This window comes from Drosophila subpulchrella, chromosome 3R, assembly GCF_014743375.2.
Source record: "Drosophila subpulchrella strain 33 F10 #4 breed RU33 chromosome 3R, RU_Dsub_v1.1 Primary Assembly, whole genome shotgun sequence".
Lineage (NCBI taxonomy): Eukaryota > Metazoa > Arthropoda > Insecta > Diptera > Drosophilidae > Drosophila > Drosophila subpulchrella.
Genome location: NC_050609.1, coordinates 2,595,266 through 2,622,759, shown reverse-complemented (window position 1 = coordinate 2,622,759; position 27,494 = coordinate 2,595,266). Strand labels below are relative to the sequence as shown.

The window sequence follows — 27,494 nt, the reverse complement described above, 5'->3', positions numbered from 1 at the left end:
ATACTCAAATTGGGAAGTGCCCGAAATGGTTTCATTGACAACTGTCACCGCTCCGGACGCAAACATTCAGACTGACATTTCTATATTTGGAATCGTTTCGGTGACTCGAAAATTCCCACAGTTTACCAAACAGTTTTGGGCGAGGCTACAATTAAAATTTAATTTTAAAGCCCACACTAATTATGTTCAGTTCAGTTTTCCCCTGACTATAGCTCTGCCTAATTTTCTTATATAAGCAAGAGTACAACCCTCTGTTTTAGTTCCTGACGTGTCCCTGCTACGATCCTTGTTTTTGTGCCCCTGATCCTGTCGCAGGTGGCTCGTTTCAGTGTTTTTTGGTTTTCAAGGGGAGCGAGGACTTGCGTGCCTTTTCCGCGACACAGAGATTTCCCCGGGCTTGGTGTACCAATTTTATAGTTTCCGGATCAAAAGATCACTTCCTGCGGGAAATATGACAGGATGCTTAGTTGACTTTGGTGGGAAAGTTTCATTGCGTTCTGGAATATTCCCGAAACGTAGTCCTGGTTTTCTGTGGTTACCTAATTATATGTTTTGTCATGTGATAGACGCAACTTCGAATTCCTACTGGGGGATCGTTGTACTCTGGGCATTTCTTGATTCTAATGGGCTTTAAAAATAGGATATAAAGAATTGAGCTTCGTTTTTTAATCTAAAAAATGGTTTTGTTTGCATATCAACTTGGTTTTTAAAGATTACAAAATGATAGACGAGATCTGTCACACACACACCGAAATATTTGTATCCAAATTACATTTTTTGTATAACCATTAGTTTAAGGGATTCTAAGAAATTCTCTTTGAGTTCAATAAGGAGATCTAACCATGCATCGCTGGTTTTTTGCCACCGAGCGGGAGGAGTGTGAACCCAAGCCGCAGGAGGATGAACTAGCAACCACTCGGGAAGCCGAAGAGCCGACCACTGCAGCTCCAGTTCCCACAACCGATTGGCCTTTTTGCGTGAAGTTCCACCGTCCTCTCTGCGGAAATGAGTACGTGGCCATCAGTGGCAATAGTGACTCCCTGGGGAACTGGGATCCCAAGAAGGTGTACGTCCTGGCGAAGAAGGAGTGCAAGGACTGCATCTGCAAGTGCTACCAGTTCGAGGCCTCCCTGGAAATACCCCGTAATATCGACATCCAGTACCGCTACTGCGTGGTGGTCTACGATCCCAAGTCGGATGAGACATATATCCGCTTCTGGGAGTCGCAACTGAAACCCCGGCTTATCCGTACTTGCCAAAACATGCTGAAGCGATGCGACACCTTTGGAACACCTCACGACGACGATGATGAGAATAAGGTGGACCGCGGATGGATCACCACGGAGACCATTGTCCACCTGAAGATCTTCAACGCTCCTTTCATCTGGCAGCATCAGAAACAAAGGCTTCTGTATGTTCGTGTGCAACCCATGTATGAGGTGCCCGAAGATCCTTGCTTAGGGAAGGCTCAGCCCGTCAGACCGGGTACCTCGACCACGAGGATGTCAAGCCTCTTGAACTCCCGCAAAAGTAATGTAGAGGACTTGCACCTTTGCTTGGCCCAAGTCGAGGTGGTCAACCTGTGCTCCAAGAAACCGCTGGTCTTTCAGCCCCTATTTGGAGTCCGCTGTGGTCCTGAGGACATGGAACTCTTCCACTGCTCCATCGCCTTTCCCGCAGAAACCCTTTACCGGTTGGATCTGTACACCTATGCCCACAAAGCGGCTTCGGATGAGCCGCCTTATCACTATGGATATGGCTTCCTGATGCCCGAACAGATGCTGGACACCGAGGGCTCTGCCCGGGTGAAGATCACCTGCGCCTCCACCCACCGTCCGCTCATGGAGATGTGTGTGCGGTACCTCGTGATTCGACCTTTGGACAACTTCCATTGTGATCTGAGTCACAGCTACGAGCGGCACTGGCGAAAGAATCGTCTTTGCATGAATATAGGCCACAAGGGATCGGGAAATACCTACCGGTTGGGCAATGATTTAGTCCGGGAGAATACCTTGTATGGTTTTAAGCAAGCTGCTTTGGCCAACGCTGACATGGTGGAGATGGATGTTCATCTCACGCAGGATGCCCAGGTGGTGGTCTACCATGACTTCGTTCTTCGTTTCCTGCTGCAACGAATGCCTAGCTACGAGGATATCCTAGAAAATCAGGACCTCATTATCTTTGCTTATGAAAAACTAAACAAACTTATGCTCTTGGCCATGGGAGGGTCAAAGCGAAAAGACCTCATTGCCGTGCCCCTGGAGGCTTTCACCTATGAGCAGCTGAAGGAGGTGAGAGTCCTTCGATTTGTTGGCAGCAAAGGTTGCGAGGTGTCCTGTGATAGGATGCTGCAGGAGCAGCGTCCATTTCCCCTGCTCCTTGATCTTTTAGAACCGGAAAATCTTCCCATTAGTATGGGCTTCCTCATCGAAATCAAATGGCCACAGTTGACCAACTCACGTCGGTGGGAGAGTGGCAGTTTTAAGCCCACTTTCGATCGGAACTTCTATGTGGACACCATCCTGGAGCTAGTCCTGAAAAATGCCGGAAAACGGCGCATTGTCTTTTGCAGCTTCGATGCGGATATTTGTGCCATGGTGCGGTATAAACAGAATATCTATCCGGTAACGCTGCTCGTGGAGGAACCAGAATCCCCAGTTCAGTACGCAGATCAGAGGGTCAGTGTGCTGGAAAGGGCCGTGGAGTTTTGCTACTCCCTGGAGTTCTTGGGCCTGACCCTGCACGCCAATTCCCTCCTCAACAAACCCGCCACGATGGCCTTCCTCCATCAGTTCAACCTGGAGGCCTTTACCTATGGAAGTCCCACCATCAGCCTGGAGATTCGCAATAGACTCAGGAGACATGGAGTGCTTGGTATCATCTATGATCGACTGGATCAGTTGGACCAGGTGGGAGAGGAGCTGGAGGGTGACACCATCTGCACCATTGATTCGGTGACCACCAGGCGGATGATCCGGGAAACGGAGGTGGAGGAGTGGCGCCAGAAGTGTGGTTACAAGCCAGTAACCGCCGCGGTAGAACGAAATATTTACATCGATTGACAATGGTTTTACCCTGCTGACGAATAAAGTATCTAAAGTTATATATCCTGTGATAACAGCGCAAATCCCAGTAATGTAATCACCAGCCAACGTCCAAGGCAGACCATAAAGACAATCGGGCATTACACGACTAAGCCGAGAATATCCCACAAAGACCAAAGCCAAAGTTACGACAATTGTAAATAGAAGGACCAGGTCTCTAACCCCTTTGCTCAACCCCCCGCGAATTGGCAAACTTTTTTCGCAAACACTCGCGTTGCGGACGATAAGCTCATGTGAACTATTGCCGGGTAGATAAACAAAGGAACCCAGTCCGGAAGCTGCCTCTGGAGAAGGGGTTAAGATGGTTAGGAGGGTTAAGACGGTGCGGTCCAGAGTCCCGTTGGGCGGTCAAACGACACGGCATCGTAAATGATATCCCGTGGCGAATGGGTTTCCTTTATAGGCCAGTGCACACTTTAGCAACACTCACTCGAGGCTGGTCGCCCAACCCCTTTTGATATTAATATCCTTTTGCATATCACTCACACCGTTACGAAGACGTTCTCTCGGTGGGATGTGGGTTTGTTGGCTGTTGTGCAACTTTCCCCCATCCATTGTGCGCTATTTATCATAATTTTTCAATTTAACACTGCCATACACTCGGGACTCACACATCCCGAGAGGAAGACAACACCGTGGCTCGAAGGATATCCTGGCAGATAGTTTCCAATGTTTACTTGCGCAAACATCCTTTGACGAACTTTGCCCATTGTCCAGACTTCGCTTTGATGATGGCTTATCCGAACCTTTGCTTTTTGCATTCTCATCGATTCCATCTTTCGCCATAGCCACCCATGTGTGTTTGTCCTTTCCGAAGGAAGGATCCTACGACCATCGTCCGTTAAGGATGACGTTATTAATGAGCATTTTGACACTTACGTCTTGACATTTGCACAGCTGGCCGTTTGTCTTGGGACTTTTGGCCATTTCAGCGAGTGGAAAAGGTCAACCATCCGCTTTCTTTTCGTCCATCCAATGCAGTCTGCCATTTAAATAAATGTGTAATTATGTTTGCATAAGGTATATGATTCGGTTGAAATTGATGCTAAATATAATTTGGCAGTAAATATTTTTATGCTAGCCTAGGGCTGCAAATATTTAAAAAGGATTTGTTTACCAACTGATTGACTATATTTAACAGTGATTAATGGCAAATGTGTTTTTTAGAGTATTCTTAGTAAAATTATCGATACTAACGCGTGGTAAGCAAGCATTAAGGGTACACCAAAAAAATATTTAATATTAAATTAAATTATTAATTAAATAAATTACTTTAAAAAAAAAAACACCAAAAATGGACTTTATCTAAAATAAAATTTTTTGTGAGTACATAACTCTCCACAATGCCTGGAGTTTTTAAAAGTTAGGTGTGAATATATTTTTAACCGTAAAAATCGTTCTTGAATAACTTTTAACGAATATTTAAGATTTGGAAATAGATTCAATTTATGTAAGGTGTCTCATAATATGTTGGACTTTTTAGCGGTGTACCTTGACTCAACCTACACAAAGAGCTTCTTATCTCCAAAAATAAAATCAAATTAAATCATAAATCCAAAAATATTAAAACAAACTTTTATAGCTCAGGAATCCCCTCTAAGACTGTCCGGTTCCAGCACACGGCAGCTGTCTTCGGGGCGATTGGATGACCACCCCATCCCATCCCATCCCATCGAATGACCACTTCCAACCCATTGCATTCCCTCAGTCCGGTCTTTGTCCGGGATTGTTTGCCTTCAATTTGACTACAAACCATAATTTATCTTTTCAGACGTGTTGGTCAGCGCGACAATGGCGGGCCAGCGACAAGGATTATTGATTATGCAAAGTGCCCGGTGCCCAGGACAATGCCGAGAAAAACAAAGGCTTAAGCAAAGAGAAGAAAGGATTCCAAGGAGGTCTCAAGCTGGGCGAAGGGGTTGCTCTATGCCATTCCTTACCGTTTCCCGAACTGGACATCGGTCAGTGGAAGTTGGGAATCTGATGAGCCGAAAAAGTATCCCCTTACAGGACACAACGCGTGTGTTTTCGCCCATTAGAGAGATAATAGTTCGCTCGGCTCCTCAACCTTTTCGGTGTTAATGGTCAGTTTCGCTATTTTGGCATGGTTAATTAATATCCAGCTCTCGGCAGAGTGTGAGAAAGTTGGAGGCAAAGGTGAGACTGGGCGAGGTGAGAGGCCCGAGCTGTTGACTGATGCTGATGGATTAGGGAAATAATTAATGATGTATCTGAATCAACGGTATCTGTATCTGGTTTTTGACCATTTAATCGATGGCTATTTAGGGGACATGTCCATTGATTCAGACTGAACTGGTTTAAGTTGTAGAAATTTAAAACAAGTAAAATAAAATCCTAAACTTTCTGTTTATTTATAAAACTTGAAAGGATCCATATTAACGCACGGGGAACTCTACGCAATATGGTTTTTTCCCCATATACGAGATGATTTCTTGCTGGCACAAAGAACTGTCTTCAGTAAGAAATACATATTAATTCCCATAAGCTGAGGGAAAGAATCTTCTGGCTTTTTTTTCGCTCTAAAAGCTGTTTTCTTCTTGATGTTTCCACTTAGAGACCCAGTGTCGTTGCAGACAGTTGTTGATAAGAAGCATTTTTATTCTACGAGTGCCTGATAAGCGCCATTTAAGAGAGCGGCTGAGTCTGAGGTCAATTGACCTGCTTTTAAGCAGAGACTTGTGCACGTCCGTTCATCAAAAAGTGCTTTCGAGATTGCCATCCTCCAGCCCCACCCTCTGCCAACCCAAAAATGAATCTCGCTAATCTATCAGTCGAGTGTCCGTCTTTGTTTTCGTTCTGTCAGGCCGTCAATTTCCAAGCCGAAAATGTAAACAAACCGAGAATAGAAAAAATATTAAAAAACTTCCATCACACGCCTATAACGAACAAATAAATAGCTCTAAATATATATGCTTATATACAGATGTCGCATCTTATCAGTCCGCTGAGGATCCAAACTGATGGCCACATCAGGCGAGAGTTCTGAGATTAATTCAGCTGCCCAGAACACTGAGCACTGAACTTTTGTCCTGCGACAGCAACCGCATTCCCTGATCTTTGGCGACATCAATTTTTAGGGTGAACAATTTCAATTAGGTCTACGTTGAACCGCGATTGAGATTAACATTAACACCAAAGCACTGCAAGTACATAGTTTCTGATAATGCAATTGTTGTGCATTGTGCAATTGCGTATTTGCTGCGAATGCCAAACGGTTAGTTGTATCCCACGCTTCGAATTCGAAAGACAAAGGCTGTTTTATTGGCAGCGGGACAATAGGTGGATACTCATGCGGTCTGTCGCAGCCATTAGAAGCACATTAGGGTGCCCACTCACAGGAGCAGCGACACATGCAAGCTGCAGTTTAGCAGCCCAAGACACAGATACACGTTCTTCAAGATACGACTACTTAGGATCCAAACAAAGGCGCCTTTTGTTGGCTCGACTGGATGCTTGGATGGTTGGATGGATGGATGGATGGGTTCAGGGTCCCTCCGCACGATTCTCCGCTCTTGGCCAACCGCAAATGACGCAAAATCGTCTCCAAGGCAGAGGGTTTACCCACGCACACTCACACTCAGACCGAAATCTCTTGACAAGATAACAAGATGCAACTGCGAGATACGAATGGCCACAAAAATACCGTTTAATGAGGCGCTCGCACACAGCTTGACTATTTCTTAGATCCTATCGAGAGGGAGTCACTCAAAGGATATTGGCCGGCTGCCTATTCTCATTGAAATCCATTCTATTCCTTCTGCTTTTCGGGTTTCCCGGGGCACATAACTCTTGTTACTTTATGTACCCGGCTTTGTTTGACCACAAAGTGTTGCTGACCAAGTCCTCATTCCTATTCCCTATAATCGATTGAATTACCCGCTGCCTAACTGCTTCCTTCCGCAATTCATGTCAGGCCCTAAATTCCAAGGGTTTAGGGCCCCAAATGTGCAGCGTCAACTGTCCAAAAGGATTGCATTTCTATGGGAAACTACTGATTGGTTGGATTTTAGACAGGGTATGAATTGATGTCGTCAGCCTTTCACATATTCCGCTGAAAGCCCTCACAGGATAATTGAAACGAGCACTTGAGACTTTTTCTGAGAGAGCCTCTTCGCACATGAATATGTAATTTCGCCCAGATTTGAATAGAGGGATGTGGCAGAAAGCCTCAAGTGGCCATTGGCCATTGAAGAGATGTTTCCCAGGGTGTGGGTGACGGAATATGAAAAGAATCAAAATTAAGTGGAAAGTTTCCCAGCTCATCAGTGACTTGTGTCAAAGCCTTTCGACGAAGAAAAGCCTAATTCAAATGCGCCGTAAACCTTTTTCGCCATGGCAACATATTAAACGAGACTTAAGCCGTAAACAATGCGGTTTTAAGGCCATTTCAGGCCCCACCCTCGACGAGTGGTCGCTGAAAAGTTTAAGCGATTAGCGCAATTTAGCGAAAATAACATGCGAAATTGCGCGCTCGAACGCCTTTTCAATGGCACTTAGATACAGTCGCAGATAGGTAGTGCCAAAAGGGGAATCCCGCTGAGCTGCTTAATGTGGGAAAATCGTCGTCACTTGTCAGTGCACGCCCACCTCGAACAACCCTCGTTTCCCACACGAAAAAGTGTTAAAACACAATGAGCCCGAACACACAATCACAGTTGTTGCGGATCTGGAGATCCTCTCATCTCCAGAAGCGGATTGTCCATGCTAATCGTTAGATGCGTAAAACTCAATGAACACTCAAGTGCCAAGGGTCCTGACAAAGCAGCCCAAAGCGGCTAAGGAAGCTACTGAAAAACAAACAGATATCGCGAACTCATAATCTTTTCAATGCGCCACTTAAGCCGATCATAAGGAAACGGAACCATAGCAAAAAAACCCTTCCCATCTTCAGGACCCGACCTTTGGAACCTACGCGTGCAGCCTCCGCAGAAACTCCTTTGTGGACCATTTAGTGAGTGCGGTTCGTCGGGTGTTTGGCCCATTTTCAACGGGGTTTGCCATTCGCAACTCACAACTGGCTGCGGAAACCCGACAAATTAGGCCACTCAGCTTCCACTGCCCTTTGTTCGCCTTTTATCCTTTTTTCGGGATGCTTTGTTTGCCCTGTTCCATTCTTAATGCCGAAGATCAAAATGTTTGTGTCGAAGGGTTGATCCTGTTGATCTCGTTTTTTATTCCTATGGCGAGGATCCCTTTACCTCCGATATGATTTATTTATTTGTATATCTGCAAGCAGGGCTATCTCGATCTGGGACAGTCGAATGCTGTTTAAGGACTGCCCTTTATTGGGCTTGACTTTTGCACTCTCATCCTTGGGCTGCTGCACGTGCCGAAAGATTGGGAAGATCGGGATTAAAAAAGGTTATACTATTAATGCAACCAAAAAAAACATCTTTCTAAATCATGTATTGAACGCTTATAATTTTTGCTTCAATCAGTCACTCTCTTTTTAATTTTGATTAGCACTGTAAAATTGAATATTCTCCTTTCTGTCAGTTTATCTATTATGTGGTAATAATTTCCCATATTGAGCTCATCAAACTATTTTTGGCACATTTCACACAGTAATCATTCCATTGAAAGCCTGCTAATCTAAAACCAAATTACAACTTTTGCTGCTACGCAAATTGTCCATTAGGCTAATTACACAAACATTTGTGAATTTACTTATCCAAAAGTTTGAAACGCAAACCTCTTGTTGAACTCAAAAATCTGTTGATTGATGGGCGCATTGTTCGTGTTTGTCAGTTGCGTCTGGGCAACCAGAATGGATTCGGATTACACCTGGACTTGGGCCTCTGGACCGAAGACTGCGCAGAGCAAACAGATTATTTTCATAAATTAGACTTTATTAATGATTAAGGAGACAGACAGGATGGCTCGGGACAGTTGAAGGACAACGGGTGCGACTTTCGAACGGGGTTGGGCTGGGCTGGGATATCCTCAAAGGATGCGGTCGAGCGCCTTAGAAAACTGGACAGTGGTCAGCGCATTGGTCAGTCACGCACGTAATTTCGACATTAACCCTTCGGGACGGCCACTCGCAACGGGATAGGCAGAGTTCAGAGGTCACCACCGTACTTTTGCCCGTTTCTTCTCACAGTCCGAACAGCAGGAAACTTAAGACTTTTCACGATGAATTTTAATGATTTTTGTATTCAAATGCGGATTGCTCCAACCAGTTTGGGCAGTTCCTCCAGCACCCAAGGGAGTGTCCGCTGACTGGCAGGACACCATATCCTGGATTGGCCCATCGCCCATCGGTCAAGCTGTATGCGAATCCCATCCAAAATGGCCAATGTCCCATGTTCGGATCTCGCTTTTTATTACTGCCAACTCTTTGTTCGCTGGCCTCGACAAAGGGGTCAATTCAAAAGGGCAACAGTTGATGTTCAGGGCGCATGTGTTGAGTCCTGGAATGGGTGGCCATTTTGTAGCCGGGACCAACCGAATCAAATGTATCTGAATGAAGAAAAACGGTTTTCAATAAAAGTTTGCTAGAATCGTTTACGAAAAGCTTAAAAATTAAACTAATCCGTCTGTCTTCAGCTGCCAAAAATATAATACTACCATATAATAGAGTAGAAAAATTTAAGAATTTTCTGGTCTCATAAAAATAAAATTATCTATAATTTTTGTTATAAGTTCCAAAAAAGTTATTATGATATCCGGTGTGGAGGTCTTTTCTCTTCGAAGAAATTAACTCTTCAAATGAACTTTGTCCGTTGACTCGTGTGGACCATTAACCAGTTTTTATAATTTTCTTTAAACGGTATTATGCTTTGCTACAAAATCGCCATTACACCTGAAGTTTCCCGGGCTTTTAATGGTTTTTTAACTACTGGCCCAACGCTCTTTTAATGGCCTCCACTTGACCAGGCCACCTTAGTTGGTTTGTTGACACCTGCAGCTCAATTTCGGCTTCGCACTATTGTGGATCTAGATCATAAGAAAAATCTAAGGTTGTCACTTCTTGCTGGATAGGTTTAAACTTTGAACTAGGCCGACTTTAAGTCATTCTCTGGATTTATTCACAGGTAACGCACTTCCGGAAGCCTTCGAGCTCGTTAAAATCCCCAATTTAATGAAGATAAATTGTAGTTGGTTTTTATTAACCAAAGCAAAGAATGGATAACTGTTTGGGTTTGAAATTTCACCTTTTGACATCGGTGCGGGATATACTGGATGTAAGTTCCCAGTGAAACGGCGACTGCGGCCACGGTGACATTTAAATTAATAAACTGCCAGAGAGTCTAGGCCGTAACAGGCGCGTAACTGCAGTCAATTATTCGGCCGAAAATATCCTGTTTCCAGCATCCAGTTTCCACATCGGCAGCATCATCATCATCAGCATTATTATTAACACTTTCCACGGCCGTGGACTCGCCACTTGAACTTGGTTCGGCGGTGGCTCGGGTTGTTCTCTTATTGTGTTTTTGTAATGCCATATAATTACACCATCAAGTTGACTGATGACATGGAATGAATCTTTGTCGCTCCCTTACACAACATAACACTCGCACACCCAGTATTTGCATAAAATCATAATTTTTCTTCGCACCAACCCGAGGGATACCGACACCCCTTTGCCCGGTTTAGGGATATCGTGTCACTTGGTTTCGACTTTCCCTTAAATGTCAGCGGATCGAAGAAATGAGTTGGTTCTAAATGATCCTAAAATCGAGAAGCAGGAGTGTTCATTGCAATGTGGTACATTTATGGATACAATTTATTTATCCATCTTTCAAATATGGTTTAAAATTATGTTTAAACTTTATGATTACGCACTTTTCCTAACGAAATTTATAATATTTTAATGGGAATTCCCCTCGTATTCAATACCATTGACTTCCAGTTAATGGGCTTAGAGTTATTCCATTATTTTCGTCTTACAGTGGCACACCAATTGATCTGGGCTCCAATGAATGGTCTGAGCTGATCCCTGCCATATGCGTTCCTTCTTAGCCCCGATCCGTCATAGGGCACAATCGGAGGTGTCAAAATTTTTGACACTTCAATTTCTTCTGCTCGCAGAAAAACACGAGACAAATGAGCAGCGCGTGCGTTTGCTCATTGCGTTACATGCGAATATCCTGGCAGGAGGAGATACAACGTGTATCTGTGTCCTGGATTGGTTTGTGTAGGTGCAGCCGTCGTCTGTCAAATGCGTCTTGTCATGCATCAAAAAAAAAACAGGAGAAATGAAAGGAAGTTGAAAGCCAGAAAGGAACGAAGTCAAAGCAAACAGAGTGAAATGGCAGCGGGGAAAATTAAATTGAAAATTTCAGCAGAATCAAAGGTAGGTGGTGGGGGGATTGGGAGTGGGAGTGGCAGAGGGGGGAGGATGGCTGCCACCAGGTTGCCACAGTTGACTCTTTTGATAAACAAACAGACAGCAGACAGAACCATGGCAAAAATGTTGATTACAACCAGCGAAGGAAACCAGCCACCAAATCAGCAGCAAAAATACACTGCAAAAATAAATATACATTTAAATTTATTTAATTCTAATAAAAAATGGAATATCACCAAGTTAAATGTGGTTCTGCTATAACAAAAAGGAATATTAGATTAGATTCTTGTAAACAGTATTATAAGATAAATACTTAAAAAGAAAATAAATAAATGCAAGTTGAAATACTTTTATTTTTCTAAATTTCAGGCAGTAACTGCAAGTTCTTAGTTTAATTTATTTTTTTGTAATTTTATTTTTTAAAGATAATTCCTGCTTTTTAAATTCTAAATTCAATCCTTTATGTTGCTGACTTATTTTAGGAATATTTTTTTAAGTGTACCTACAACAGTGGTACAGTGGGACATATGAGACCGCTGCTTCCGCCTTTGAGTCGCAGCCGCCAAAGGACATGCGCCAAAAAATACAAAAAAAGCATAAAAAAGCGAAATGAAAGCCGCTGAGGAAATGAGAGAAGCGGCAAAAAATGAAATAAAAATCCATTCGCGACTCGCAACTTCCATGTGTATCCATGTCAGCTTGGCTTTTGTGCTATTTGGAACGAGTTGTCAAATAAAGGCGGCAGCCGGCGGAAAAGAGGAGCTGGATCGTTGACTTGGCTGGCTGCCACCATCAAAATGGCGTCTGGCCCGGCGAGGACTTTAAAAAGCTGCTCGGAAATCGATGTGGAAAAGTCAGCTGAGGCCCGGGTGCCTTGCCTTTGCCTCTGCCTCACCTGTCGCAGGACAAACACAAATTTTAATCAAAATAAAAAAAAAACGGGAGCAAAGTAGAGGAAAAACTACAAATCACATTTCCTGTGGCAACATCAACTTCCTGTTGTGGCATGGAAATCTCCTAGTCAGCGTTTCACACGCCGCCTGACAACTGCAGCCGCTTTGATGTTGCATGCAGCGCATTTTCCGCTGTGTGTCATTTAATTGTCAGTCAGTCAACAAGAGTCCGTCAACTTGGTCAGTCATGCACTCAATCAGTGGCCAGGACAAACGGGCTGGGTTCACCCCCAGCGACTAGGGTCCACCCCCTCGATGAAGTGCAGTTTCTAGCTTCCCCCGGCCAGGAAGTTCGACTTCCTAAGCGGAACTGGCCGCTTTATCCTTCCATGGGAATGCCAGGACTCGCGGGGTGGGCTCAAATGCAGTCAGGACCAGGACCAGGACCAAAGGACCAAAGTTTTCAGCTCTTTGTGGTTTATGCTGCCAGCTCCTAATTGATGGAGTTAGTTTGCGTGCTGTGACTGGAACCCTTTAATTGATACTTCAGTTGGGAATAGATTGGTGCAGCAGCGATAAGAACTTTGTTTAGAGCAACATTCAGTGGGAAGTAGTTAAATGTTTGGGAGATAGAGTTTTATAAGAGCATCAGGGGTTTGTCTTTCAGGGTGATTCTATTATTCAAAGTTGTGAAAACAAAGTCACAATGCTATAGTGAGATGTAACATTGTAAATATCATAAATGCCATACTAAAATTGTTTGGTATATAGGTGGACACTGGATAAGAAGAGTTTTCCTTCAGATATAAAGTACTAAAGTTCAATCTAATAGTATAAATGAATTGGGATCACTCAATTTGAAACACCCTCTCCATTAGAGACCTATTTATTCGGTTGTAATCCATCTGTTTTATATGCTCTTTCCAACACCCTCATTATTTGTTAATCATGGTTAATGCCCCAAAAACCAAACCGCACCTGCGGCCCCACCACAGTGAATCGCTGAGCGATGCTTAGCCGGAATAAATCTACCATAAAGATGCTTGACATTATTCAAAACACCAAAACTACAGAATTCCCGAAATATTTGGCTGGAGGAGGAGCTGAATCGAGCTGGAGCAAGCAGTTGGACAGGGCGATAATACGACGACGATGGGCAAAAAAGGCAATAAAACTTAATGCCAGACGAGGGAGCCGCGAGATCGAGTGGAGCGTGGAGGCACAAACGACTTCATTTTATCTTAATGTGCTAATAAATTTCCCAGAGACGAAATCTCTGCCAAAAACCAAATAAATTTACTAATACCCACGGAAAGGGGGACTTGTGTCCCCGAAAATGAAATGGAGCGCCAAGTAGTTGACTGAGTGGCATGCGTGGAATCGAAGAAATGCAATTAAGGCAGCCAAATCATCTAGAGAACAGAACCAGTCGGTAGGGCCTTCCCATCCCGCATGATGTCTTAAGTGTTTAAGTAGCTAAACGCCTGACAACCGGAGAAGTTATGGCCCGGCCTGCAGTTTGAAGTTGGCGCGTGCTCCGCGGACCGACTGCACCCACATCTTCGAAAGTATTCTGTCAACACAGCGGATAGATATAGAGGAGATCCTCTGCCGATCTCCACTTGAGAGTCTGGTGCTGACAATCCCAATTTCGATTTCGATTTCACCCCCTTTCGAGGGGAGGTTCTCTGCTCTATCACCTCCCCGAATGAATTGTTCGAGTGAAATAGCCCTAAAAGGGTTCATGCCTCGGGCTCGTAAATTTGATAGTGCTCAAGTGGGGAACTGGCACCTGAGTTTTCTATATCTCGAAACAATTCATTTCGAATGGTTTTTCAAATTACCAAACTTGAAATCTCAAGTTTTATGATCGTTTTGATGGAAAATTGCAATTAATGCGACATTTACGACTCAACCAGCTGGTAATATAGCATATAAGATGTAGAAAGAAACTTTCAAATTCAATTTGAGATTAAAGTAAAATTTCTTTAAATAGGACTGTACTGAAAACGAAAGGTCAGTCGGAATTGTGCTGTTTTCCATTCTACGCTGTACGCGCCTTTCAGGCGGTTACCATCCCTAAAAGTTGTCGCCCAAGAGTCCCAACCATATATGCAATCTCATATGCATTATTTTGCATGTCTGGCGAGTTAAGGAACTGAAGCGTAAAGGTCAAAAGATCAACGGTTTTGAGGAAGGGGCGAACGGAGCGGGAAGGGAGGGAAGTTTTTCTAAAGAAATTCCCTACTTTTCCTGTGTTAATGCTCTGATTTCGTTTTTGAAAAATGTATGCAGCATTTGCATTTGTCCATTGTCCAGTTCGCTGATTAGGCGTGAAGTCTGGGATTTGAATAAGAGTTTTACATTGGGTGCCAGAATGCAGTTTCTTCTTTTTGGCGGGAAAAAATTAAAGGTACACATTAATCTAAGGAAATGGTTTAAGTTCCTAAGTATTCATAGGTGTTGAAAAATAAATCATTCATAAGAACTACTTAAACTTACAGTTTATTATATTATTTTTAATATTAATGGTTAATCAATTTTGGTTATATTGATTTGATTGATTAAAGGTTAATCAGCTTTGGTTATATTGCGTTGCTTAAATCTCTATTATACATGAAAATTGAAATATTTGTTAAGGTAATTTTTATCTAAAATTATAAAACCAATGTTCTATGTGCATTATTTGAAAGACCTAATCCATATTCCAGAAGTTTTCTCAAGAGTCTCCCAAGGAACGAGGTCAACAGCTCCTAATTAAGGTCACTTTCATCCCAGCTCCCTAGACCATCAATTTTTCCCGAACAAACAGCCTTACAACACGTTCCGCCTTATTATGACCATGCGAACAAAGAACAATAAAAAACAGAGCAATTCTACCACCCCAGCGGGGCGGTCGAGAAAAAATAACACTTAAAAAATTTGCAAACATGTTTTGCATACAGCAAAACCGATCATCAAATATTCGCATGCAATCAACGGTAATCTAGGTAAATTTTCACCCAGAAAAAGGTGCCCAAGACAAAGCCGAGAAAATGTCCAGAATGCAACCACCGATCTCGAGACTCGGGGGATATATAGTATCCAGCTGCTTGAAAGACCCACGTCACGATCACGATCGGGACAGATCTTTTGTGCAAACTAGAGCGAACAAATGCGAGTGCGAAAATCTACCCCATAATCTTAGGGGAAATCCGAAATTAAACTTGGCCGGACAAACGAAAAATGTGGAGGGGGAAAATTTAAATGTTTATTTGCGTATCGAAATGTGCAAATTTTTCCCATTTTCTGTACCTTGAATATTAATAAATCTCTTGGCTGAAATTTAAATTCTCTATATTTTCTCAAGGGAGGGGGAATTGTCCAGCGGAAGTGCATGAGATCCATATATCCAGTTATCTTTCGCTGACATCACCTGTCCAAATCGAGTGCCCCCAAAAAGTCCAACACGATAATTGGTGTCATAAAAGTTAGTTAAATCATATTGGACGTCAGTCAAATCGGTGACATTTCCAAATTAGAAAGAGCCGCAAACAAAAGTCGTGGGGCGGGAACTCCATTGCGTGGTGATTGCTGCGACCATTGTTTTGATGACACGCCAAATGGTTTCTGTTTCGAAGACCATTCCACCTGTCAGCCAAATGGACAGCGAACTGAACACACAATTATCCGCCGAATGACGGGGGTGTGTCAGGTGGCGCTATTGCCATGGATGTTCCATATATGTACTATATTTCCCGGTACTCAGTAATAATCACAAATTTACAGCTCGTCGTGGGGGACAGCGTTATGTCATTTGAGGTTGATTTCTGATTGCGGCAATTATATGTAAATTAATTACGGGGTTTTAGGTTGGGCGCGAAGCGAAAGAGATACTCAGATACCCAACCCAACCCTAAACTGCAACTCACTGGCTTTTGGCAAACTAGTTTTGGCATGCAAATCAACAACTGCAGACAACTTGAGATACTATGTGGCATAGCCTTTTTCGTAAGTGGCGGAGACAACTCAATGGGGTCTCTAAATGTTATGCTCGATTGAGGATCCCCAGCCGAAGACATTGTAAGTGAGTTAACATGAAATGGCAGATTCAGATGCAGATTCGCTGTGAGATGGAGATGCAGTTGCAGTTGCAGATACAGTTGCAAATGTGCAGCTGCCAGCGATCGAAGTGGCGCGATCATGTGCAAAATGTATTTTTCTTTTTTTCGGGGGACTGCCATTTCGCCTCATGGTAGCACTTGACACGAAGAAATAATTCCATTGAGTTGGCAACTATGCCGGGAATCTCGAGCGAGACAAAATTAGACAAGAAGCGTGATTTACGGAACCCTTAAATCACATGACAACAACACCACAGATCGGCACAGATCGAGAATCGAAGAGCAAATGCGATGACAATGTCTGGGCAGCACATGTAGATGGGGCTGGGGATCTGGTGATCTGCGGAACTGGGAATGGGACTCTGAATCTGATTCAGAATGGGCCTGGAAGTGGGGTTGGCACTGGGAGGCGGACAATGACAATGATACTGATACCGAACCGATCGATCGACGCTTCCCCTTGGCAGTCCCACTGATTTATGGCAATCCAAACGGCAGACAGATCAGACAGTCTGTAGAGTAAGAGATCAAAGCAAATCAGACAGTCTGCAGAGCATTATGCCCTGGTAATTTTATATGCTTGTGCTAGGCACTGATCATCGATCACCGATCAATGATCGTGTGACCACACTGGGGTATTTCCAGTCAATAAAAAAAAGACTTGTTGTTGTTTACCTACTTAAGAACCGAGATGATTCTATCAGCCTACCAGATTCCACACGTGTCGTCTTCCGCATCGCTGTGGTTTTTCCCAAAAAACAATATTTGTTTACCAACGTCCGAGTGACGAAATATTCACACCTTTTATTCTCCCCAAAACAAGTTCTTGGGTGACTAGTAAAAATGAGTCTTAAATTTGGCATCACATTGAGCTAGATTATACTTTTCCACCTTTAGATTTTACTTTCAAATAGATGGAATCCCCTTTCGAACTTTCAAACGTTTTAAACAAATAAAGGGGAATATAAAATTTGCATTAATTTGAGTTAAGCAGACCGGCACGAGATGTCGGCGTGAACCTGTTTATAGATTTATTTACTTCGTCATCGAATTTGGGAATATTTTAAAAATGCACAAAGGGAACCGCAAGAGTTGTTTGGGGATTCTTGGCTGATGTTTGTATTTAGTCATCTGCGCAGAACGGGTTCCAAATTTAGGCATCGTATTTTGCTTAGACTGTTCTTGAATCTCATTAATATGTAGACGATAAATGTTAGAATCTACGTCCCAAGTCGGGTATAAAAGCTTCATTCAAGACCCGGCTTTGATCAGTTTAAGGCGAAATTTCTTTGTCATTAGAAGTTCTCGTATCAAAAGTGAAAATGCGTTCTGCGATTTTGTTTGGTCTGATTGTTTGCCTGGCTTTTAGCCTGGTTTTATCCCTGGAGGAGACTCAAAAACAATCTAACGATCTTTCTGCTGTGGAAAATAATATTGGCCGGGCTGTGGAGTCCGAGGTGCGAGCTAAGCGTCAGCTTGGCCTTGGAGGACCCTTTGGAGGATTTGGAGGATTTGGAGGATTTGGAGGACCAATTGGCGGATTTGGAGGACCATTTGGCGGGTTTGGAGGACCAATTGGTGGATTCGGTCCTTACGGAGGCTATGGTGGCTACGGCGGATACGGATACGGTGGCTACGGAGGATATGGTCGCTACGGAGGATATGGCCGCGGACATCACCTTGGTTAAACCTGTAGCTAAACTTTTTCCGCCAATAAACGAAGACTGAAGTATTAGATTGTGTGTGTACTTTCCCTGGTGTTGGGGATCTGCAGAGACCCAAAATTATCTCGCAACTTGACCTCGTCCCTACAAATGTGTGTGACCCAAGGCGACGACGTGTTCGAAACCGACAACCTGGGTGCTGGGGAATATTTTAAAAATAAATAACCGAAAATCTCCATTTATTTATTAGTTCGTCGGCGGGGTCTTGCTCCTGAGCCATGCTAATTATAAGTCCAGGAGGGTGTGTTTGTTTATGTTCCACGGGCTGTCACGATCTGTTTGCCTTCTTTTAGAGCACTTTGCGGATCGCTACTCCTCCAGATTACGCGGCTTGTGTGGGAGTTTCGGGGGCCTTGCAGCAATTATCACGTACGATTGTCATAATTATCATCTGGATTTTATTAGCTGGACCTCTGGGCCAATCTCTGTCTGTCTGGCTGGGTGTCTTTGTTCTGCAAAGCAAGAGAAATGTGTAAATATTTGAGGTATAAAATTAACTGACATTTTTGGTGACTTTCTGCAAAGCTGCAACCATTAATCAAGTTAACAATTAAGCATTTAGCAGTGGGCTAATCAAATTTGCAGCATATGCGTTAAGTATCCCATAGAGTTTTATTGGCTCACCGCAATGATGTACTAATCCCCTTCTAATCAACATGAAAGCTAGGGATATTATCCTCAGTTCGTCTGTGCATACTAATTTGCCGGGAAAACCACCAATAGATTCCTATCGAGGGTTCGAAAGTTCGAGGGGTTCGCGCAAACAAAACGCCCAACTTGTGTGACTTACCCCAAAACATAGAACGCCCTCGATTGAGTGGGCCATGGTGGTGCTGTCATTGTTTAATTGTCAATAGACATCGGCTTCTATCAATATCATAAAAGCTAATAACTCTCGGTTGGCTGGACGAGCCTGCAACTGGCAACAGACCTGGGCCAACCCCTCGCTCTAATCCCACCGGATATGCTCAATCAAAGCTCAAAGTGGGTGGAGGTGGGCTCGTTTTGGAGGTGGGTGGCTGGGGTGTGAGGTGGCCAACCTCAACCTGTCTGTTGGGGGTTGCTCGCTAGCTGGAAATCATCGCATTTCATTCATCACTTTTCGCCTTTTCAACGCGACCAACCCTCCACGGATCCGAATCCGAGCAGGACTTGGACATGCTTCCCTTTCCACTTTCTTTGGGCTGGCTTGTTTTGATATTAAAATTGCGTAATTATAATTAACCACATGTGTGTGTGTGTGACGGGGGAAGCGGTTTAGCATGTCCTTTGACTGCTTCCGCTCGTCGGTTAAAGTTACTTCCTCCCGTTAGTGTCACGTGTGTAACTCGGTAAGCGATCCAGGGGAAGTCCCCCACCTCTGCCCCAGGGGCATAATCCATAACTTAGCCGACTGTCAGGCAATTGATACAACTTCCCAGCCGAGTCACCTCGTAATTAAAAAAAGGAATATTTTCATTTTAATTAGAGCTGCCCACCTTTCGGGAATGAGATTGGGGATGTCAAATTAAATCAAAAGTTTTAAACTTGATTAAACAAAAAGGGGTGTTAACAATAATTAAAATACCTAACCTATAAATGTTGAGAAAAAATGCATTTAAATAAACAAGTATTTCTGCCTATAATGTAAAAATATTTTAACTTTTTTGTTGTTATAAAGAGGCTTAAATATGTTCTGTTTGTTTATAGGTTTGATTATTCAAATTTCATTTGAATATCTTTATTTCATGCACCAAGTATAAAAACCCTTTCAAGATCTCGCTGTGAATCAGTCAAAACAAAAGTTCCTACACATTGCAAGTGGCACTTACCAATTCTATTTGGTCTAATATCATTTCAGGCTTTCATTCTAGCCCTTGGACAGTCAAGGAATAACTTATCGTCTGTGAGGAAACATATCGACCATACTGTGAAGCCTTACACTGGACTCTACGATTTTGAATACGTACAGCCCTCGCTCTACTATCGTCGTTCCTACTACTCTAGACCTACCTTAGCCTTCCAGGGCTTCGCTTGATTCAGATCCTGTGGCTAGGCTTTATCTACCAATAAATTACCACTAAATATTTTTGACTTGTTGGTTATTTAGGTATCGAGCTTGGGAAATTACTTCTATATCGAATTTAACTCTTACTTTTTTCAAGCTACACACATTTATCAAGTAATGCGTATGGCCCACAAATTCCCTAATTGTAATTAAGCATGGGAAGCCACCACAGTAGAACTTGGGAAACCGAATAATGTGGCCAATAAAACTACAATGCGTCTAGGGTTTCCTCCGCGGAGCTCTGCTGTGGAGGAGTGAGAGATGGGGAGATGGAGCTACGAGTAGGAGTAGGAGTTCGAGTCCAGGGCACCGACATTCCAGATACCAGAAAACGAAAAAGAAACGGAGACAGACAGGGCCGCAGATGAGAATGGACTTGCGCTGGGGGATTACAAACGTGTTGCCATTAGTTAACTTCAGCTTTGATTGATTTCAATTAATCTTGGACGCGTGTAATTAATCATTGAACACTTTAATATGGTTAACAACTCTTGACCAAGCAACGGTTAAAAAGGTTCAACGAGCAACTGAGGGAACAGGCCCAAGACTTTTGGCTCTGGCAACTGACAAAGTGACTGACCACAAGAAAAATTGGTGGATAAGGGGGGGCCTTGAGGGGGTCTGCGGTTGCCGGGGCAACCGCCGCCAAGAAAAATGGCCAAGTTTGGAAAATGCGTTGGAGTAATAGTCGGTAACGAACTCATGTGGATGGATTTCCATAGCCCAGTCCCAGAGGCAAGTCTACGGACTCGGCCTCGGATTCAGATTCAGCCTCAACTCAGCCCCCGACTAATTGTACTTAGATTTCGCGCCACTTTGGAGAGCTTTGTGGTCGTGGCAACGTGGAAAGCGGTCCGCGATTGATGGCTATCAATGCCGATGACTTATGGCCGGAGTCTCACACGAGTCCAACCAGCAGACCTGGCAAATCCATCCATCTATGTGGCACATTTGACTGCAGCTCTCCTTGATTATCTTGGCTTTTCCTGGCTATTGATTTTCCCAGGCCGAGCAAATAGCTCCGGGCATCGAGGAAAAGTCTGCCAAGCGAAATCGGGTAAGGTGTCATTAGGTGGGTTCCAATCGCCTTCTCTAAACTGAGCTATCATAAGAGCTGTGCCCCCCACTTAAGGCGACCACAAAGGAAACCATCCATCGGAAACCAATTGAACGAATTTCACACATGGGCGCTAATGAATTTAATGAAGTCATTTTTCTTTAACCGATTTACAAAACTACTTACAACTGGCGGGGCCAGTCAGTCCGTCGCCCCAGAACAAGCGAGTTCATAATTTTGCATTATTAATCATGTCCCTAACAAAGAGATCCCATCCAGCCACCAGAGCGATCCGAGATTGACAGCCGGCAAAAGGGGGAAAGTAATTTAGGCAGCCAGCTTAGATCGCAGCTCGGTCGATTTGCCGCTGGGAAATTAAAAAACAATTGTTAATTATTAAATTTTAAATTTTACACTTGGCCACAAACGAAGCCCATTTCATCTGGGGCTATTCTGGGAGCTGTTCCGCAGTGGAAGACGGGTCCAATCATTGTGGCTCTGGTCGACACCTCGCTGATGAGATCATTCATCACCGCCGTAACCTGAGTGAAATGAGTTGCCATTGTTGCGGCCTGCAGATTGGACAAAAAAGATTTGGGACCTGAAGGAGAGTCTTCTCTTTTGGCATGGGTTCAGTTTTCAGTTTGACTGCTCAATTATCACCTTGATGGGTCTGCAGGGGCAGACGGGTCGTGGGGACCCGCAGGGAGCCCCGAGAAAGTGTTGGATTGGGGATACGGTTGTTAAATGGATGATGCGATGAAACTGGATGCCACTTCCGTATTATTGCCAGCCAGAATTATACAACGCCTAAGGGCCTTCAAACATACCTAGCCTGTCTTGCTAACCAAGTAATAAGAAGTGTTTGTATCGAAACATATGTATCTTAGATACATTTTTTAGATTAGACATATTATACTTAGATTAAAAATTGAATAATCCAAAAATAAAGTATCACACTGGATTGTCCTGATCTATAAAATCACCTTCTTATTGATCTTTTAAAAAATACGTTAAGTCGGGAGGAGTTATACAACAAAGAACTGGTAGCTTATCTTTTAAACTGCATAGTTCTGAAACACTTTTCACCCCAAAATATGTAAACATTGTTTCACAAATAAATATATTTTTTTGTAACTTAAAATATATCAGTAATGTGATTATTGAATCCCTGTTTCCGTTTTTTTCCTAACAATAATCTAGGTTTTAGTGAGTACCCTTTGAGACCGACTGACCTAAGCCAAAATTGCGTTTTTCTTTCGGCTGACCAAAAAAAGAAGGAAATGCGATCACGACCGCAAGCGATGCGCTTCATTAAAATCGGATTATTGTCCAGCCAAAAGAAGTCCTGCCGAAGGACGCACAGCTGATGTGGCCAATGTCCCCGGGATGGCTGACCAGTGTCCGATTCCCACGATGCAGCCGTGGCTATAAATCCCCGAAAGTCTTGGGTCGTATGCAAAAACGCAAGACGCCCGAGATGGAATTAAAATAGAAATGCGTATAAAATCGACCCAAAATCAACCCCAAAAACTCGGCGGAATCTTGGGCTAAAAACCCAGGTAATCGGAGTGGACAAGCGGAACCCTTTTGGCGCTGCCATAATATGCTGTAAAATTTTAAGAAAATCGAGCAGAAAATTTATAGGGACGTTGGACAATGTCCACAGATCCTTCGGGGGTTGATATTCCAGCGATCCGAGATTGTCACCGCTGTCTTTGGCAGAGGTTAAGTCCACCTCGCTGGACACTCGAACTCGAGTTCAAACGGCTACCTGGGATGCTGGGCATCTGGTCCAGTGATCTCTCATTGTTAACGCCGCCGCCTCTGACCTTTGGCTGTCTCACGCAATTAGGCAAACTTGCCGGGGTCAGAAATATGTACATATTCCATTTGAATATTTTGCATTAATCTTTTGCATACAGTTGGCCGCTTTTCTTGGGCCTGGGCTATTTTGCTTGCCAGGGCCGCCTCCCTTCGTCGTATTTGAATAAGTGCTAATGATTTGTGACATGTTTCAGTGTTTTATGCGCCAGCCAAAGGCTTTTATGGCGAATGTTTAATTCATGGCTCCACCTGGGGACGGAGACACATAAACAAGGCGGAGCGCACATTATAGTAGCTCGTACTAAAAAACCCACAAGGGGGAGGCCCGCATGTAATTACATACACACACACACAAAAGAGTATAGATACGGCTGCAGATACATCGACAGGGGCTGACATATGTGAGCAGTGGCCGACCTTTGACATGCGCTCTCGAAATACATTTCGAGTGGAGCACAAACACATGGGCCCATCGCCCCATCCGAATGTACACCTACTTTGGTGGGTAAGCAACTACATACATGTGGCCAAACGAACCCTTAACAGCTTTGTGGCTCGCATGTCAAAGGGGATTCCCTGGAAAGGCTTCCGACCAAATGCAATTCCGAATGGACAAACGTAAGACTGAATAATTGCAGTTAGTTTTAATTGGTTCAATGGAATACATAAGCCAAATCACGCAAGAAATATATATTTAAGAAATAAATATTAAATTAAACAGCAAATAAGATAGGACCGAAAATGATTTGATTTCTACTAAGAATGTTCTCAAAAATACCATTCTAACAACATGACAGTTTAAACCATATTTCAGCAGGCAGAAACTCAATATTATTGTGTATTTTACTCACAATTTAGATTTCCAACTAAAATATTTTTGATCAACAAACAAAGCGTTCCCTTGGCTGATTTGATTGTGAAATAGATCCATCAAACAGTGACGAAACAACCTCATCAGCTCTTTGACAAAGTTGTTCAAAACGATAGATTTCCCTGCTGTTAGATTGCTTTTTCTTTTTGGCTGGCAAATTTTACATTCGTGTACGCGACTCTATGCAACAGAATACATTCAGCATTTTCCAGCACGAGCAGCTCCACTTTCACAATGAATCATCGGGCTAAAAACAACAGCCAGCAGAGGGAACTTTTCCTGCAGACCCACAGAAAGGATGGTATAGATGGTATAGGGGGTGGGGCGATAGGGTCGGGAGAGGGCTTTGAAAGGGGGAGGAGGTGGGCGCGTGTTCGTCAGTTTAACCAGCATGACATGGCCCGGTCCATTGCGGTCCTGGTCTCTGGCATTTTAGCACTTATTCATAAAGTCCTTGCCAGCAACGAAAGACAAAAGGCAAAAAAAAGGAGAAAAAACGCCAGGGAGAAGAGGAATTACTAAAAATTTATCAATGTGAAAGTTTGTCGGGTGGCTAGAAAGCAGGAAACAAGCAACAATGTAAATTATATGCCAGTTGGTTTTGCCATTTTAGAGGGGGTTCCGAAAGGGGGTTCCGAAAGGGGGTTCAAGGGGGCAGACTGCGAGTGGCTGCACCACAGCTTTTCCTTTGTCCGGGAATGGGAGCAGATCCATGTAGGAACGAAATATATATCTCTCAACGGGCATATGCTTAAGAGCCAGCCAAAGTCCTTGGAACATGAAGCAATATGCATTCGAGTGCAGCAGAGCATCCACATGTGGCAAGCCAAGCTGCAAGGAACAATGTTGCATATAGCTGAACAATTTTGAAAGTTATGTATTTGTCTTTAAAAAATATGAAACATATATCTCATGAGTTTATAGAAAATTATTTATTTTTGGCATTTCAACTTGCAAACAAGTTGCAGAGTTGGTTAGCTTAAGCCGTATAAATACTAAGTCTCCATTATAATTAAGTTTATCTTGAAAGTTATTCAAATTATTTTACAAAAAAGATTTCAATAACGAAAACTTTACAAATGTTAAACCTCCATTATAATCACAAATCAAAAGTTATACAAATTACTTTTTTTAAATAGTATCACTTAAACTTTTTTTAAATAATTTTAGTTTACTGCTTTTACTTTTTAACCTGTTCTCAGTCAACATGTTCACTTTGAAAATTGTAAAAATAACTAAATAAATTAATATAATTTTTCGAATAAAATTTTAGTTGCACGTAACAAAAGTAAGTTAAAATTTAACTCCTTAGTACTAAGCATTTTATAAAAAGCTAGTTACAATGTTGGCTTTAAATTTAAATTCTTCTGAAAGCTCAAGATGACCTTATATATTTTCTATTCTAAGTGGATTGGATGGCTTTGAAACGGTGACTGTCTGCTGATGGATATTTTATATTACCACCGCCAACCCGGAATATATTCAAATCTGGCCAACAGTAGTTCAGCATACAGCTCTTTCCGCCCAACTGGGCCCCCAGGTTCCACCCTCCCCCCGAGGACCACCCACTTTCAATGAACTGTCCAAAGCAGAAGAAGAGCACAAAAAATGGCCAACAAGGAGGCGGAAAGGGGGTAGAAGAAGGGTAAGGGGGAAGTGGGGCCTCTGTGGCAGCGAGTGCAAAAAGGCGCTCAAATGGGGTTGTCAGTATTTAACCCACAGGGGTTGGAGGTGCCGGCTGACTGCGCGAACTCCACAGAAGTCCGTGTAGCTCGGGGGGGTGGTGGGTCAAAGTGGGTGGGTGGGTTACATACACGAGGACGAGGACTCCTAACAAGAGGTGCCGAGGAGCAGAGGATTAGGTTCAAAAGGGGAGCAGGGGGATTGGTGGACCGGGGGATCGGGAGATCATCGCCACAGAGACCCCACACATAAGTCACATGGCCAGAAAGAGAGGCGCTGCCAATTGAATTAGACCCTAAACGGGGCTGCCAGAGAGAGACATCTAGCGGTGCTGATAAAAAGCCAGCCAAACGCTTTTTGTTCCTTTTCAGACGCTTTTGTGGGGCAGAAAAAAAAATCAAAACGAGCGAAATTCCGATACAGTTAATGATAAGGCATGGAGCCGAGAGAGACAGAGCTAGTTTAGAGCGAGATATCTGTATATGGTGGTGGCAGAGGCGTGGCCATAAAAACTTGACGAAACTCGGCGACTGAGTGGAAACGAGTCCAATTGGAGGTGGCTCTCTCTCTCATTCGAGTGCAAAGTTGGGGTGGCATATCGTTCATCATCCAATTGTACGTTTGCACTTCGCTCTGGCCTTCCCATGGCCTTCCCACCCCCCTCGCTAAAGTACCGACCGGATCCCGAGATCCCGAGATCCTGACACCAGAGGGCGCCAGACTCCGTGGCCCGTTACGCCCCCCAGCGGGCCAAAAGGGGGCGGGGGAGTGCAAAGTGCGGTGGCCACAATTTGGCCCTTTGGACTGGCCTGCAACTCTTGGCTTTGCAGCCCGAGACGGCGACACTTTTCCAATATTTTCCATTTTCCATTTCCCACATTTTCCCGCTTTTTCACATTGAAAAATGAAGTGGCGACAGTGTGTTGCATGGCATCCAGCGATTCCCCTTAAGTCTTCACTTTGTTGCGTGCAAATGGGCGGTCGTTAAATGCTTATTCTAAATGAAACCAAGAAACAACAGTCGGCAAATGGACATATCAAGTTGCGCGAGGTGTCCTCGTTAAGAATGAATTCAATTATCGTTATGATTTCATGTTTTGGCACTTCCCCAAACACGTAAACAAAGTCAGCAAAGTAAAAGTCGCTGCCGAGGAGCCAGCCGCTGGCTGATCCAATTAGCCCGGGAAATTATTATAATTATATTACGGCAGTCAGTGGGCTTCAGTTGGCCACGGCTGGTAAAGTTTTATTTAGGGGCAGTCCGAGTACATTGAGCGTTAATAATACGATGGGTTTTCGTTGCGCGACATTGGGGTCAGTATCGAATGTTTACATAAATCGGTATCTTAAAAGCCCCTAGCAATGCAAATTTATAAGTAATTCTTTGGTATGATTACTATTGATTGGAGCTCATCAATAGGCAAGTATATTCAATTTAACGACATAAAGTTTGAATTAAGCAAGTCTGTAAAGCCATAAAAAGAAGCTATAAAAGTTGGATTATTTATTCTTGAATAGCAATCTAAAGAAAATTAATAAAATATTATATAGTTATAGTTCTACAACTGGTATAACTATTAGTTATATAAATTTCCAACTATGTTTTAAATATTTCTGCATCTTATTGTCTATGAAAATAAAATTGTTCTAAAAATCCTTTGTACCATATAGTACTCATGATATCCCATACCATCCTAACCATCCATCATCTATCTCTATAAACGGCCAGCTTATCTCACTTTCCTTCGGCTAGCAACCAATGGAAAGAAGCTTTAAAGTAAACATTTAACCGCGAACGGGCATTATGGCCGCCAAACTCTTCCCCCAGATAAGAAAGCGGACTTTAAGCCCCTCGGAAATTGGTGGAAAAC

The 27,494-nt window shown here is 43.4% G+C and overlaps 4 protein-coding genes across 4 annotated transcripts; all 4 read left to right on the top strand.

Annotated features, from left to right (window-relative positions):
• Positions 1 to 727: 727 nt before the first annotated feature.
• Positions 728 to 3,103, top strand: LOC119556435 (glycerophosphocholine phosphodiesterase GPCPD1). The gene has a single exon (XM_037868668.1). The coding sequence runs from the start codon at positions 843 to 845 to the stop codon at positions 3,060 to 3,062; it is 2,220 nt and encodes a 739-aa protein (XP_037724596.1). The 5' UTR covers positions 728 to 842; the 3' UTR covers positions 3,063 to 3,103.
• Positions 3,104 to 7,673: 4,570 nt separating this feature from the next.
• On the top strand, positions 7,674 to 7,833 carry LOC119545730. Its single transcript, XM_037851550.1, is given in 2 exon segments — positions 7,674 to 7,739; positions 7,741 to 7,833. Coding segments are annotated over 2 exon segments (159 nt in total).
• Positions 7,834 to 9,094: 1,261 nt separating this feature from the next.
• On the top strand, positions 9,095 to 15,097 carry LOC119551930. Its single transcript, XM_037861572.1, has 2 exons — positions 9,095 to 9,489; positions 15,023 to 15,097. Exons 1-2 carry the CDS (start codon positions 9,271 to 9,273, stop codon positions 15,095 to 15,097), a joined length of 294 nt encoding a protein of 97 aa, XP_037717500.1. The 5' UTR covers positions 9,095 to 9,270.
• Positions 15,098 to 17,675: 2,578 nt separating this feature from the next.
• LOC119551918 (shematrin-like protein 2) lies at positions 17,676 to 18,102 on the top strand. Its single transcript, XM_037861545.1, has one exon. The coding sequence runs from the start codon at positions 17,737 to 17,739 to the stop codon at positions 18,100 to 18,102; it is 366 nt and encodes a 121-aa protein (XP_037717473.1). The 5' UTR covers positions 17,676 to 17,736.
• The last annotated feature ends 9,392 nt before the right edge of the window (positions 18,103 to 27,494 follow it).